At 37.4% G+C, this 12,751-nt stretch overlaps 1 protein-coding gene across 9 annotated transcripts in view; it reads left to right on the forward strand.

Annotated features, from left to right (window-relative positions):
* FMN1 (formin 1) overlaps positions 1-12,751 on the forward strand; it is a 439,238-nt gene that overhangs the window by 240,407 nt on the left and 186,080 nt on the right. For 8 of the 9 annotated variants that reach the window (XM_077127364.1, XM_077127363.1, XM_077127362.1 and 5 more), the window contains one exon: positions 268-418. In XM_077127364.1, the coding sequence (XP_076983479.1) occupies positions 268-418 (151 nt within the window). Of the gene's footprint in view, positions 1-267; positions 419-12,751 lie in introns of those variants that run through there. The other variant, XM_077127370.1, reaches the window with a different exon arrangement.

The following is a 12,751-nucleotide window of genomic DNA, read 5'->3' on the forward strand; positions in this document are numbered from 1 at the left end:
GGGAGGTCTTGTCCCACAGGTTTCTCTGGGTCTGTGTCTTTGACTGAATCATATATTAGGGAAACGTGTGCGCTTTCATGCTGTGCAGTATATTTTGAATTAACAAAAAATTGTGATATGAAATGAAACTTTTCTCCAAGCTTTATTAGGCTTTTATGTGTTTTTAATAATTAATTTGAAAAGAACGTGAGTTACAGAGAAAATTCTTTATGTTGTATTCTCTTCTCTTCTGGTTCTTAGATTTAATTTGTCATTTTCTCTTTTAAGCCAAAATGCTGCACCAACCTTATGGGACTCCCTAGAAGAACCCGATATTCAGGATACTAGTGAGTTTGAATATTTATTCTCCAAAGACTCAACTCAGCAGAAAAAAAAACCCCTGTCGGAGACCTATGAGAAAAAAAACAAGGTTAAAAAGGTATGCAGTGATTATAGTAATAGTTATAATTATGTATTTTTGTCATACATGGGAATTCATTATGTGCAAAAGGAGCCACTCAGTGCTTGCTCTTGTGGTCACAGCATTGTATTTTCAAACTATTTTCTTGATTAAAAAAAAGTTATTGTAGTAACATGTAACAAGTATCATTTTAACCATTTTCAGATTCTAATTTAATTGTAATCTGGCCTTTTTTCTAAGTATTAGTTCTGTTGAAAATTTTTGCAAATTTATATTTAGTAAAAGTAGTCCACAGGATATATGAAAAATAGATCTTCTTTGTTTATTTACCTGTTCATTGGTTTAACAATTATTTATCGGGGGGCTGTTTGTCACAGGCGTTGTTCTAACAGTGCACGCTATTCCATGTGATAACCACTAGCTGCATGTGACAATTTTAAGCTTAAGTACGATTTTTAATTGAAATTACATTAAATTTAAACTTCAGTCAATCAGTTGCACTAGCTAGATTTCAAAGTTTTATTTTTGTGGCTAGTGGCTACCATATTGGATAGCACAGATAAAAAAAATCACCATCACATAAAGTTCTGTTGGACTGCACTATCAAAGCATTTGAGGTATGCTCATTAAAAAGAACACACACACAACAAAAGAACAACCACCACCAGTAAGTATCGCTGCCCTGTGGAGCTTTCATTGACAATGAGCATTAAGAACAAAAGTCATCCATGTAGTGGAGAATGTTGGGGAGGACCGGCCTTGGTGAGGTGGGCATGAGGATATAGTCTGAAATTGAGTGTTCAGGGTAGGCCTCTGCAGAAAGTGACTTTTGAACAAAGACACATGATGACTTGAAATCCGAGAGCTGCCGGTTATCTGTCAGAGAAGGGATTCAAGGTTCTCCTGAAAGTAGCTTTGTCAGACGTGCCTTTGGAATCATACTGAGGATGAGTCATGACTCTGCCACCTCGATCACTTCCAAGTCAACTTCCTTGCTCTCTGTATGCTTCAGTCAACTAACCGTAACATGAGCTCATGTCTACTCATGTTTTTCTAAATGATTGTTAACTGAAGTAGTATATATATCATGCTTGGTATAGTGTCTGGTACACCGTAAGTCCTCAAGAAATGACAGCTGCTGTGTTGTTGTTTTTTGCTCTTTTTGCTGCCACTGCTGCTGTCTCTCTATGCTAGTGTTTTGGTAATGGCATAGATGGTGGTGTGGAATAAAATACTGGACTTGGTTCTGCTATTCACTTGTTAAGTGGACGTGGGCTTGTTGTCTTCATTTTTTGGCCACATTTTTCTCCTTTAATTAAACAGGATTAACAGTATCTAAATCTGTATAACCCATCAGCATGTTAAATAATTTAAACCTAGAAGGTTTTGAGGAAGTATTTTGAAAAATGTGTCCAATCTAATGAAATTATTCTCTTAAGTTAAACAGCAAGGTTCATATCTCAAGTAATGTTATGGTTATGAAAGCAGCTGTACCTGAAAGTTGGGGAAAAATGCAAAAATCTGAACATAATTTTCTGTTAAATCACCTCTTTCCACTGACTTGAATTATGATTGGGAATTATGAAAACCTTGACAAAGTTTTTTACCTTCTAGGTACATTGGAATCAGGTTTTCATGAACCCCTCATAATAATATTAGAGCAAGTCTTTGAAGATCACGTTTTGTGGAACGATTTGAATTTTTGTAAGAAAGCAATAATTCCCAATCAAGAAGTCAACTGGTATACTGTAAAATGTATTCCTCCTAGTTAGATTCATATGGGATGAAGAGAAGTGTGCCTTATAGCATATAGGCTGGCTCCTTAAATGCCAAATATAGAAAAGAAGACCATCGTTCCTCTATAGAAGGCAAAGAGAGAATGTCTGTATTCCAAAGACAACCTCACTTTGCCTCTTCCAGGAAGGTATCTCCAACTAATCAGAAATTACATTGAGTACTTTCTTATGCAGTATCGTATTTGACTTGCTTTGTTCTCTATTTCTCCTTAGATTGCTATTATTCCTTTTGTTTTTCTCTGGGCACTGGGTAACATGTTGTTTAATCATAAAACTAATTATTTCCATTTGGGAGAATGAGTTTTGTTTTAAAACATCAAAGAATTTGTTTTTAAAACATCAAGGCATTTGAACATTTATTCTTATTTCTTATCTTATAATTACCTATTCGAGAAAGAATTTTGATCACAGTCGTTAGTACTTGATGTGTTTATTTTGCGTCTGTGTCTGGGGGGGAAGAAATACCCTCCTTTAGTGCACCTTAATCTTTCTGAGTAGTGAGGTCTGTAGTAGCATCTTCCCATAGAATTATGCACACGTGCAGACCTCATTTTCTTTCTCTACTAGTGGAAACAAAAATACTGATCTGCTGAGCTTCATAGCCATGAGGTTGCTTGGAGATTCCAGTGAGCTTTGTGGCCTCGAGGTATTAAGTTTTAAAGAAAATGATGAGCCAGATAACTCAAAACCTGTCTCCTCTGAATCTTCCCTACAAACCTGTGGCCAGATTTCCAACATCAAGATGGATCCCTTGGTCAACTCCAAGAGTCAGATATTTGTTTTCTTTTCTCCTGAAATGAAAATGAGAGTGAATTTTAGAGGTTGTGAGCAACTGAGGAGTTTTAGCGTTAGAGGCTGATTCCTTCAGCTTAATCACAGAATGGTCCCCAAACTAGTTGTCCAGGAAAAGACTGGCCAAGTAAGGCTTTTTCATAATGGTTGAAGTGGAGAAAAAACTATGTATGCTGGAGATTTTAAAAATCCAGCCTTCTGAATCATGGATATAGGGACTCAGCCAGCATGGAGACAACATAGGCGAATGTCTCCTATATGGAGCTGATCTTCATCCCTCTGTACACCCCACACTCCTATCTCAGAAATATCTCATAGTTGTCACTGGTGGCCTCAGAGTTCGTCTGAAGTCAAACACTGATTTGAGCTCCTAGAATAGTATCTAAAGTGCTGATCACTGACACTGGTTTAGAGCAATTCTATATATCGAACAGGGCAGTGATCCTGTTCTAAAATATCATGTAATCGAAGAATTAGGAGGGACTTTACCAACCATCTGATCACTTGCCTCATTTTGCACACTGAGATCTGGAAAGATCAGGTGACTCACAGGGTTCACAAACTTTTAACGGGGAAGACATTGATAATAGCTGACATTTGAAAGGTTTGTACAAGAGGCTCAGCACACATGTGCATCTCTCCTTTATGAAAACAATAATTTCCCTACAGATGGTAGCACATTTTATTAGGCTGATTGATTAGAAGTTTATGAATGAGAATAGCCATTATTAAAGTTGTCAGTAAAATACTGTTACACTTGTGTGAATCCAAAATATTTTCCACATTGAAGAATTATTCAATGCTTTCTTCAGTGTCTTCTAAAAGGCAGGCAAATCTTTAAATAAAAAGATGCTTCAGGTATAACTCCAACCGAGAGTCATTTTTGGAACTATTATTTTCCTTTTTGACTCTATCAACTCTATTTTAAATATTAGCTATAATAAATTAAATACTAGTGATGATAATGTTATATTGCACATTTAGGCAGGTGCCATTTTCATATGTAAGTGATGCCAGACTGCTCTGATACAACAAACGTCACAGTTACCAAATTGAGAATTAGAATTCAGGATGTCCCCTCTCGGTGGTACCACCAAAACTTGGTACTGTGTCCAGTTTTTCGTCTTGTATAACCATCAGAGCAAGTCATTTAACCTCCCCATGCCAGTTTCTTTTCTGTAAGATCAGGAATTACAATTTCTTACAGGGGTGTTATTAAGATAAAAAAAATATGTATATGTATATATATGGTCATGAAAATAACTTTTATTTTTGTAACTTTGTAGTGATCTCCTAGTTCATGAGCTCATTTGAAAGCTTTGGGAATAATTTCGTGCACATCATTGATTCCTAAGGTTGCCAGGGTTCTTAAGACATGTTTGTCCACTCATGAAACTCTTCACAAATGGCGATCTCTAGACCATTCCAGTTTCTCACTATTTATAGGGGAAGAATGCCGCAGTTTCCCTTAATGACATAATTGGATATCTAATAGTTTATCTCACTTAAGTTTATATAATCTCCTTGCACTACAAAATCAAGGTTTCTACTGTCAAGATGCCCATATTTATGCAGTCACTAAGTTATTTATTCCTGGGAAAGGTAGGTCAGCATCTTGACAAGGAGCCAGAAATCTGCCTTCGTTGTCTGAGATTCTTTTTCCTGGTGCCTGTCAAGAAAGTAGCTACTCTGATAAACTTTCCAATTACATTGTAAACTTGCCCAACAATTTTCTGAAAATCAGCATGACCTGCCAATATTTGCCCTCTCTTGAGAGAACACGATCTCACTTTGAATTATAAATCATCTCTATGCTTGCTTCCTCCTCTTTAAAATATAGAAAAGAATTTCTCTCCCTCTGCCTTTTAAGTAGATATTTCTTAAGAATTAATGAGATAATGGCTATTCCCTGAGCACTTTAAAGGGAGGGGGTTTGTGATGGTTCAGCAGACACAAGTCTGCTGAAACTTCCTGGAGCCAAAAGCCTTCATCATTGATTGTAATTTGGCCACTTTGGCCAGGATCATAGCTGCAGTTCTCAAATCCCAGACTTCATGTCTCACTTTATTGGGGAGGGGAAAAGAGTGGAAGAAAACATTGTTTGGAAGCCTGGCCAAAAATTTATAGGGGTTTCATAACCTGTTGCCTTCCAAGTTTATATGATTTCAGCTTTTGTGTACAAAGATAATTCTTCTGGGATGTTTTGTTAAGGTATGTGCTTTGCATTGATTTTTTTCCCCCAGGGATGAGGATAAGTCTGTCAACGCTTTCCCACTTTCACGTGTTTGAAGATGAGAGGTGGGGTTAGGGGATAACGTCTATAGAAGTGAGGGAGACAGCTAGCCCATGTGTTGATTGCACCAATACATGACCTTGGGGCCGTTAGTGCTGTGCCCAGATTCCTTGAGTGACATCTGGAATGATAAGGGCTTACCTTTCTTCGGCTTTAAGACCTTTAACTGACTGAATTTATCAAAAAGAAACAGGAACTTTGATTTTGTAAACAGGCCCAGTTTACAAAAAAATCTACCTTGTAAACTTTATTTGGAAAAAAGACAGCCGAAGCAAGTTAAGTTGTACTTTCGCTTTATTTGCTTATTTTTAAGAAAAATGACGGTTAGAAATTGTCAAGTATGGAAATCAATGATTCTTTCAGAATGTTGAATTCTGAGTATTATTCTTGGAGTTTCAATTATGTTTCTCTTCTTGGCTGTTTAAACAGGAACTTAATCTGGATTTGTACCTTAAACCAGCTGCAATGCCATTAGGGTACTCATTACCTACCCCAAACCACAAGAGGGCGCCTTAGAATGCTAAGACACAGAGTAAATTCACTTGTGTCTTAGAGCACTGAGAAAGGGAACCTAGAAAAGAGAAACTGTCCCTCAGCACCCTCTTCAGTCTCATTTAAACCCTTTATGTGGCCAAAGTTCACAGCAAATTATCCATGTAGCATATTGGGAGCCAAGTAGATATCAGAAAGTTTTGGGACTAAGTATAAATAGAAATCATTTAGTAGACATAGTACCATTGCTTAGAATGAATGACTGCAGTGTAAAAATGTATGCAATATTAGATCTAGTCCCTTTGGGTCTGATTCTAGAATCCTCCCCTCCTCTAACACACATACACACATTTATTAAACTTTCCACATCTAAAGAGAGTGAAAACATATTTAAATATAGATTATAAGATATGCATGAGAATCATTCTAAATATTGTATTTAAAAAAAGGTTTTTATCCTTTCCCCTTACTTGGGGAAAGTTTTGAAGTCTTGCCTATATTTTCCTTAACAGCAGGCCCTTTGCTAGACGTGGGCTGGAGCTGTGACCACGGAAGGAGGAGGGGCTCTTATTACCAGCTGGTGGCAGTGACTCCTCTAGTTCTAATCCAGAAGTGTGTGGGGATATAACTAAAGCCAGCGTAGCATCTGATGCATGTGCTCATATAGCCAAAAGTTCCCTTCCACTCCACCAAACCCAGGCTACATGGGTGCTCTCGCATAAATGCTTTACAAAGTGCACATATCTACACTATATGGAAAAGTCAAATCACCCTTCACTTATGCATCTTGTACGTCTAACCATACCCTGTTTTCCAGTTAGGTAAAAAGCTAGCATGAATGTTTTTAGGATCCTTTCCAGACGTAAACCATCACCTTGAATCTGCATGTGGACACCTTGGCATGTGCATTGTAAAATTGAACGTGTGGAGGTGTGTGAATTTGAACCTTGCTTAGTCAGTGCTTCAGGTGGCATATCCTGCAAACCAGCCTTACCATGACAATGCCTTTTCCTTTGGAGAGCCAATATTTTCCTCCTTACAGGTATCCTCCCCTGAGAAAAATACATTTGGCAGCAGTAGTCATTGGTCAGACTGTCCCCACTGAGTTGATGTGACCCAGCACACCCTTCTCTCCATCCCTCTGTAGAGATTCCGGTGTCCAGGGGCCAAACGCAGAGTTCAGGTTGCACCAGACAGAGCTGTCCACTTGCTTCCTAGGCTGGTCTGGCTTGACCCCTCGACTATAGCCACACTTTCATTTTTGATAAGATACCTTTTGGCCCAGAGCTTGATTTCATGTGGGCCTGACCTGATTGCTCTCCAGCTGAGGCTAATTTGCATGGCTGTAAACACAGGCCTTACAAAGCTCACCAACTGTGATAAAAGCAAAGGAAAGTGGAGACCAGTGGAAACTAAAAAACCCATGTTCGGTGTCCAAGCCTGGCTCTGAGTCATGCCTCAGCCCAGGAATCTGCCAGCATGCAGAAGCTAAAGAAATATTATTCTGATTGATCTGATTAGGGCAGCAAGGTTAGGCATGGTCAATTTACAAAGACAGTATAAGAAGAAATCATGTGTGTAGCCATGTTATGGGTCACTGAGGCCCCTACCAAAAGTTATGAAAATCCAGAACTCTGCCAGGACCATTATCAGATCTCCTCAGTGGGATACAAATGGGATTGGAGGGTTAGGGGCCCCTCCAGTGGAATGAATGACAAAAGGGATTGTGCTGTGAAGAATTAGTGAATCATGCTTGCTTCCAGCTGGATTCCTGAGCTGCCAAGCCCCTTACATGTGAGTGGGAGAGCCTGGGAGTTCCCCCAACTAGGGTAAGGATTGCCCTTAGTTCCTTACTGGAATGGAAAGAAGAGGGTGAAAAGGCTAATTTGACTTGGGACTTTGAGGCTCTAGACTGACCCACAGAAGCAACCAGATGGAAACTTTTGGGCATTTTGATCCCTTCCTTCACCACAAAGTGGTCTAATTGAGTTCTGGCTCCAGGCCCTGGTTACTAAATAACCTGAATTTTAGTGTTTTCATTTTCATTAATTAACTTTTATGCCAGGTACCCTGTTAGGCACATTAGGCATTTTGCATGTATAAAATAACCTAGGAGGTGAGAAGAGGGTCTTTAAAGAGAGTGTAGAGCTGGAAGTGCCAGGGGGTTCATTCGTGGCCTAATTATCACATCATTTTTACCCTCCTTGTACAACTAATAGTTTAAAACAAGTACAAAAGCAAGCTTTTTATAAATTTTGCTTTCAAATGGTGATTGCATTCATATCTATTCTGAAGATTTTGGATCTTCCACTCTGGGTGTTGCTGTCATCCTCCCTGTCTAATTCATTACTTGCAATACTGGGAAAGGTATGTTAATTAATGAAGACGTATTTATTTAAAATGAGGTCAACTGAAAGTGCCATTGCTTGAGCTAGGGCTCATTATAAATAGATTACTCTGTACTGTAATCATTTTGCTAATGGTAAAAGTGAGACATATTGAGATGGTGGCTTAGAGAAGATGTGGTTCACAAAGGCAGCAGGACAATCCCTAATGCGTACTGTGCCTTAGAATGCTTTAGTAAGTCACTGGGGAAACTGGGCCACATGACTACTTGTAGCTGTTATGTACATGTGTACTCACTGGGTGTGGAGAGGTCATAAATAGGTATCTGAGAAATCCAGCCCTACAGGATATGGTCATTCAGTTGCCACCAAAGGAAGGAATGAGCCTATGAGGCTGAAGGTACACAGAGAGGGAGGAAGATAAGATTCATAGAACAGTTTAGGGTGTTCACACTTGGTGTTTACTTCAGAGCCACTCAGAAGCCAGTGACGAGGTATTGCCGAGTATTAAACGCCAGGTTTCCAATCAGCTGCCTCCTATTTTTATTTGGCTTCCACGGTAACCTGTGTTTGTCGTACAATGTTAAGTATGCCTACTGATTGTAGGAAATATATGGGTGTCTCCTTAAATTCTTTTACAACATGATTGGCTGTAAATAAATATAAACATGTATACAGTGGATTACTTAGGTGATGGTGAGGCTCTTAAAGTATATTAATTTAGGTTGGGTTCTATATTAATGATGAAATAGCCTAACCTATTATGCTTTTTTTTAGAAATTTTATTGATAGTAAAATTTGAATTTTAAAAGCCATGATGTATTAAACAATGTAGGGAACATTCTGAAAATCTCAACAAATTTCAAGGAATCTTTCATATAAACCACATACTCTGGGCAAAATGAAATTAAGTTAGAAATCATAGATCAATAGCAAAAAGATAACTTGTTTGCCAATAACAAAAACTTACATTTTAAAATTTAGTCACAGCTGTAAGTAAGTCATAGATCAAGGAAGAAATCATGATGAATTTTAGAAAACACATAGAATTCAAAAAATAATTAAGACTCAGGGTGTAGCTAAAAATGTATAGTCATGAATGCTTATACTCAAAAAGAAAGAGGTCAAAAGTAAGCTTGCAAAATGAATAGCTAGAATAATAAAAACAGAATAAACCAAACACATTAGAAGGAAATTTTGGATAGAACCATGAAAAAGCCATTTTTGCAGGCCAAATATGGTCACATGTTAGCAATTTCATATAGTTTAATCTCTGGTGCATTTAAAAAGATGAGAATATAAATTAATAATTTTTAAAAAATTTGGTTCAGTGGATCACAAAACTAAAAGTTTGCTCTTTAGAGACAGTAAAATTAAAAAACAAGCATAAATAGAGTTTACAGACACAAGTAAAAATATTTGGAAAGTAAAAGTCACCATAGTAGATGCACTAGAAATGCAAAAGTTAAAAGAATGCCATGAACAAACTTTTGTCAATAAATGAAAAACATTTATCTATAATAAATGAAAACATTTATTGACAATGAAATAAATAAATACCTAGAGAAATGTAAATTACTAAAAGAGATTCAAGAAGAAATAGCGTACCAGAATGGTCCTATAAACATTTAGGAAATTGAATCAGTAGTTTACAATCTTCACACAAAGAAGGTACCAGTCCCACGCGGTTTTATTACACCAAACATTCAAGGAACAGGTTATTCACAGTCTTATACAAAATAATTTCGAGAATAGAAAGTGGTGTTAAACTCAAAGCAATTATGTAATCTTGATAACACTACTGAACAAGGATAGAAAGTAAAAGAAAAATTACAGGCCCGGTTTCTCTCATAGATTTAGATGTGAAGATCCTAAACCAGATATTAGGAAACTGAATCCAGCAATATATGAAAATAATACAACAAATAAAATTTATCACAGATAGGCAAATTTTGTTCAGAATCAAGATCCATTAATAAATTAATAGACTGTAAATAGATTAAGAGAGGAAAACTATATGAATATCTCAAAGGATGATAGAAAAGCATTTGATTAAATCTGATAATGATTCATAATGAAATTTTATAACTAAGTGGGATATAAGGGAACATCTCTCAGCCCCATAGAGAATGTCAGCAGCAACAACAACAAAAAACATAGCAAAGGTCTTCTCTGGTGAAAAGATGAAAACTTTCTCTTGGAATTTGGGACCAGACAGGAAAATCCACTTCTACCTCTTCTATTTAATTTTTTTTAGACTTTTTTTTAATTGCATAATCTAACATATATACAAAACAAAGAAAGTAAAAAGGAATAGTTTTCACAGCTCTCTTCAGCAAAGGAGTTACAGGCCAGATCCCAGAGTTCTATTTAATTTTATGGTAGATTCCCAGCCAGTGTGATAAGGATTTTTCTGTTTCAGAATTACATTTTAATTTACAAAAGTTTGTTTTCCTTTTTTTTTTTTATTTTCTTTTGCTTCCTGATTTGCTTCTGTTTCTTCCAAGTTCCTTTTTTATGTTGGTTTTGATCTCTTAAATGTTAGAAGAGCTCCTTAAATATTTGGTGGTCCTTGGCTGCTATTTCACATATAAAATCGAGGTCCTATAAAGCCGGTTGGAAGCCCACGATGGGTCTCATCATGGGGGAAGTAGTTGTAGATCCCAAATGACAGGATCTGCTTGTCTTTGCTCTTAGATTTATCATTTTTCCCAGATGGGATTTCTCCAGTAATTTGAGTGGGAGCTGGAGAGTGGACTGTTCTCCATTCTAGCATTCTGAGAGAGAAGCCAAGAAAGAGTGCAAGTTTAATTAATTATCCCATTCCATTCCAAGACCTCAACCACAGCCTCTTCTGTGCTGATGTCCTGGAGTCCAGTGAATGTCTGGTTTAATTTCTCTGGAAACTATTCTTCCTGATCATATGATAGGTGGGATGATGCATCAAGTACCTAAAGGCTCCAGATATAAACTTTTAAATAGCCTCCTTATTTTTTAGCTCATTACCTCAACCTTGCCTTTTCCCCAGCACGTAATGCCTCCAATTCATGCATGTCCAAGTTCTGCCTTCCTCTGCAGACAATTAGGTTTCTCCTTCTACCACTCTGCCACGGAATTTACCACTCCTTTAGCTGCTATTGCCTTGGTACTTTCTGTCTTGAGACTAAAGGTGTCTCTTAGTTTCACTGAATTTTGTGTTTCTGATTCTCAGTCTTATCCTTTTGGGTTGATATTATAGGAGAAAAGAAAGTTGAAGGGGTTTTTTATTCTGCCATCCTAAAATGCATAGTATTTTTGATTTTCATAGTTTGGGGGCTATTTTGTTGTTGCAACATGACTAATAAGGAATGTAATTTCTTGCTGCCGTGAGATGCAGTTTAGGGGCAAGGACACAGGACTAGAAGTAAGTTATCCTGTGTGATTGTGGGCAAATCTCTCACCATGTATTTGTTGCACTTTTATCAGAAGGTGACTTGTTCATAAGAGAGAAGCTCAGGGAACATATTATTCATAATTCTAGACAGAATGAATGCAGGTGCTCCCACTCCATGGATGGTGGTAAGCGTTTTGGATCGTTATATAGTACTCCAATCACATGGAACTCTGAGAGTAGAGCATAATATGCTCACTTCTCATGTAGAAGTGCTATGAAACTAAGGAGGATGAAAAAGACTAATCATGAGTAAATGCACTGCAATGTACACCCTGGACATTGCCAGAATATATATATACCTCTGGTCTTTCTTTCCTTACTAACATATCCTGGAATCTTTGTGTTGATGGAAGGAGCTCAATGAGCCTACTAGAAGTGTGGGACTTAGTTCAACTGTTGTTATCCAGAAAGTCACAGGATGCAATGACCTGGGTTGTTAACACTATACAGTTTATAAGCCAAATAAGTCTTATATGGTAATAGCTGCATGTTAAGACTATGTGAGAAAGTATATCCATGAAAGGAGAATGTAAAGTAGACTTAGTTTTCTTTAAAGAAGGACGTGGTTCCCTCTGAGTTCTGTCACAAGGTTTTGTTGCCCAGCATCTCGAGACCCTGACGCCAGGTGTGCTTAACATTGCTTGCTAGCTCTTCACCTTCCAAGCAGGAATGGGAAAGAGTTAGGTCATTTGCATCATGGGTACACTCTAAATCAAAGGCCATCCATCATTTCTGATATCTTGAATGCAATGATTATCATATCAAAGACATACAATGACATTGAAGATAATAACTTTTCCGTTGCCCATTATCTCTAACCAGCTTGGAGTAATTATTAGCATGTGTTCTTCTCAAAAGCCTAACACACTCTAAATTTTGGAAAGAAAATCCCTGTTTGAACTGCCAAGGATATATTTGAACCTTCGTTCAAGGTCTTATATTAAATGAGAAATTATATAGACAAGACAGGAAGTGCAAAGGTCATGTAAACTTTGTTATTTATAGGTTTTTTTGGGGGGGGCAATTAGGCTATTTAGGTACTGGAGATTGGCCTAATAAGGGAAAGTTATCCTCTTTTACTGAGTGTGGTAGTTCTAGGCAAGGACTCCATGAAGGTCGATAGAGAAAGGATCACATACCCAGCCAGTTAGCATGAAAAGCTGTGAGAATCAGTGATTAAATAATATGTACATACCTATC

Source organism: Tamandua tetradactyla, chromosome 14 (assembly GCF_023851605.1).
Source record: "Tamandua tetradactyla isolate mTamTet1 chromosome 14, mTamTet1.pri, whole genome shotgun sequence".
Lineage (NCBI taxonomy): Eukaryota > Metazoa > Chordata > Mammalia > Pilosa > Myrmecophagidae > Tamandua > Tamandua tetradactyla.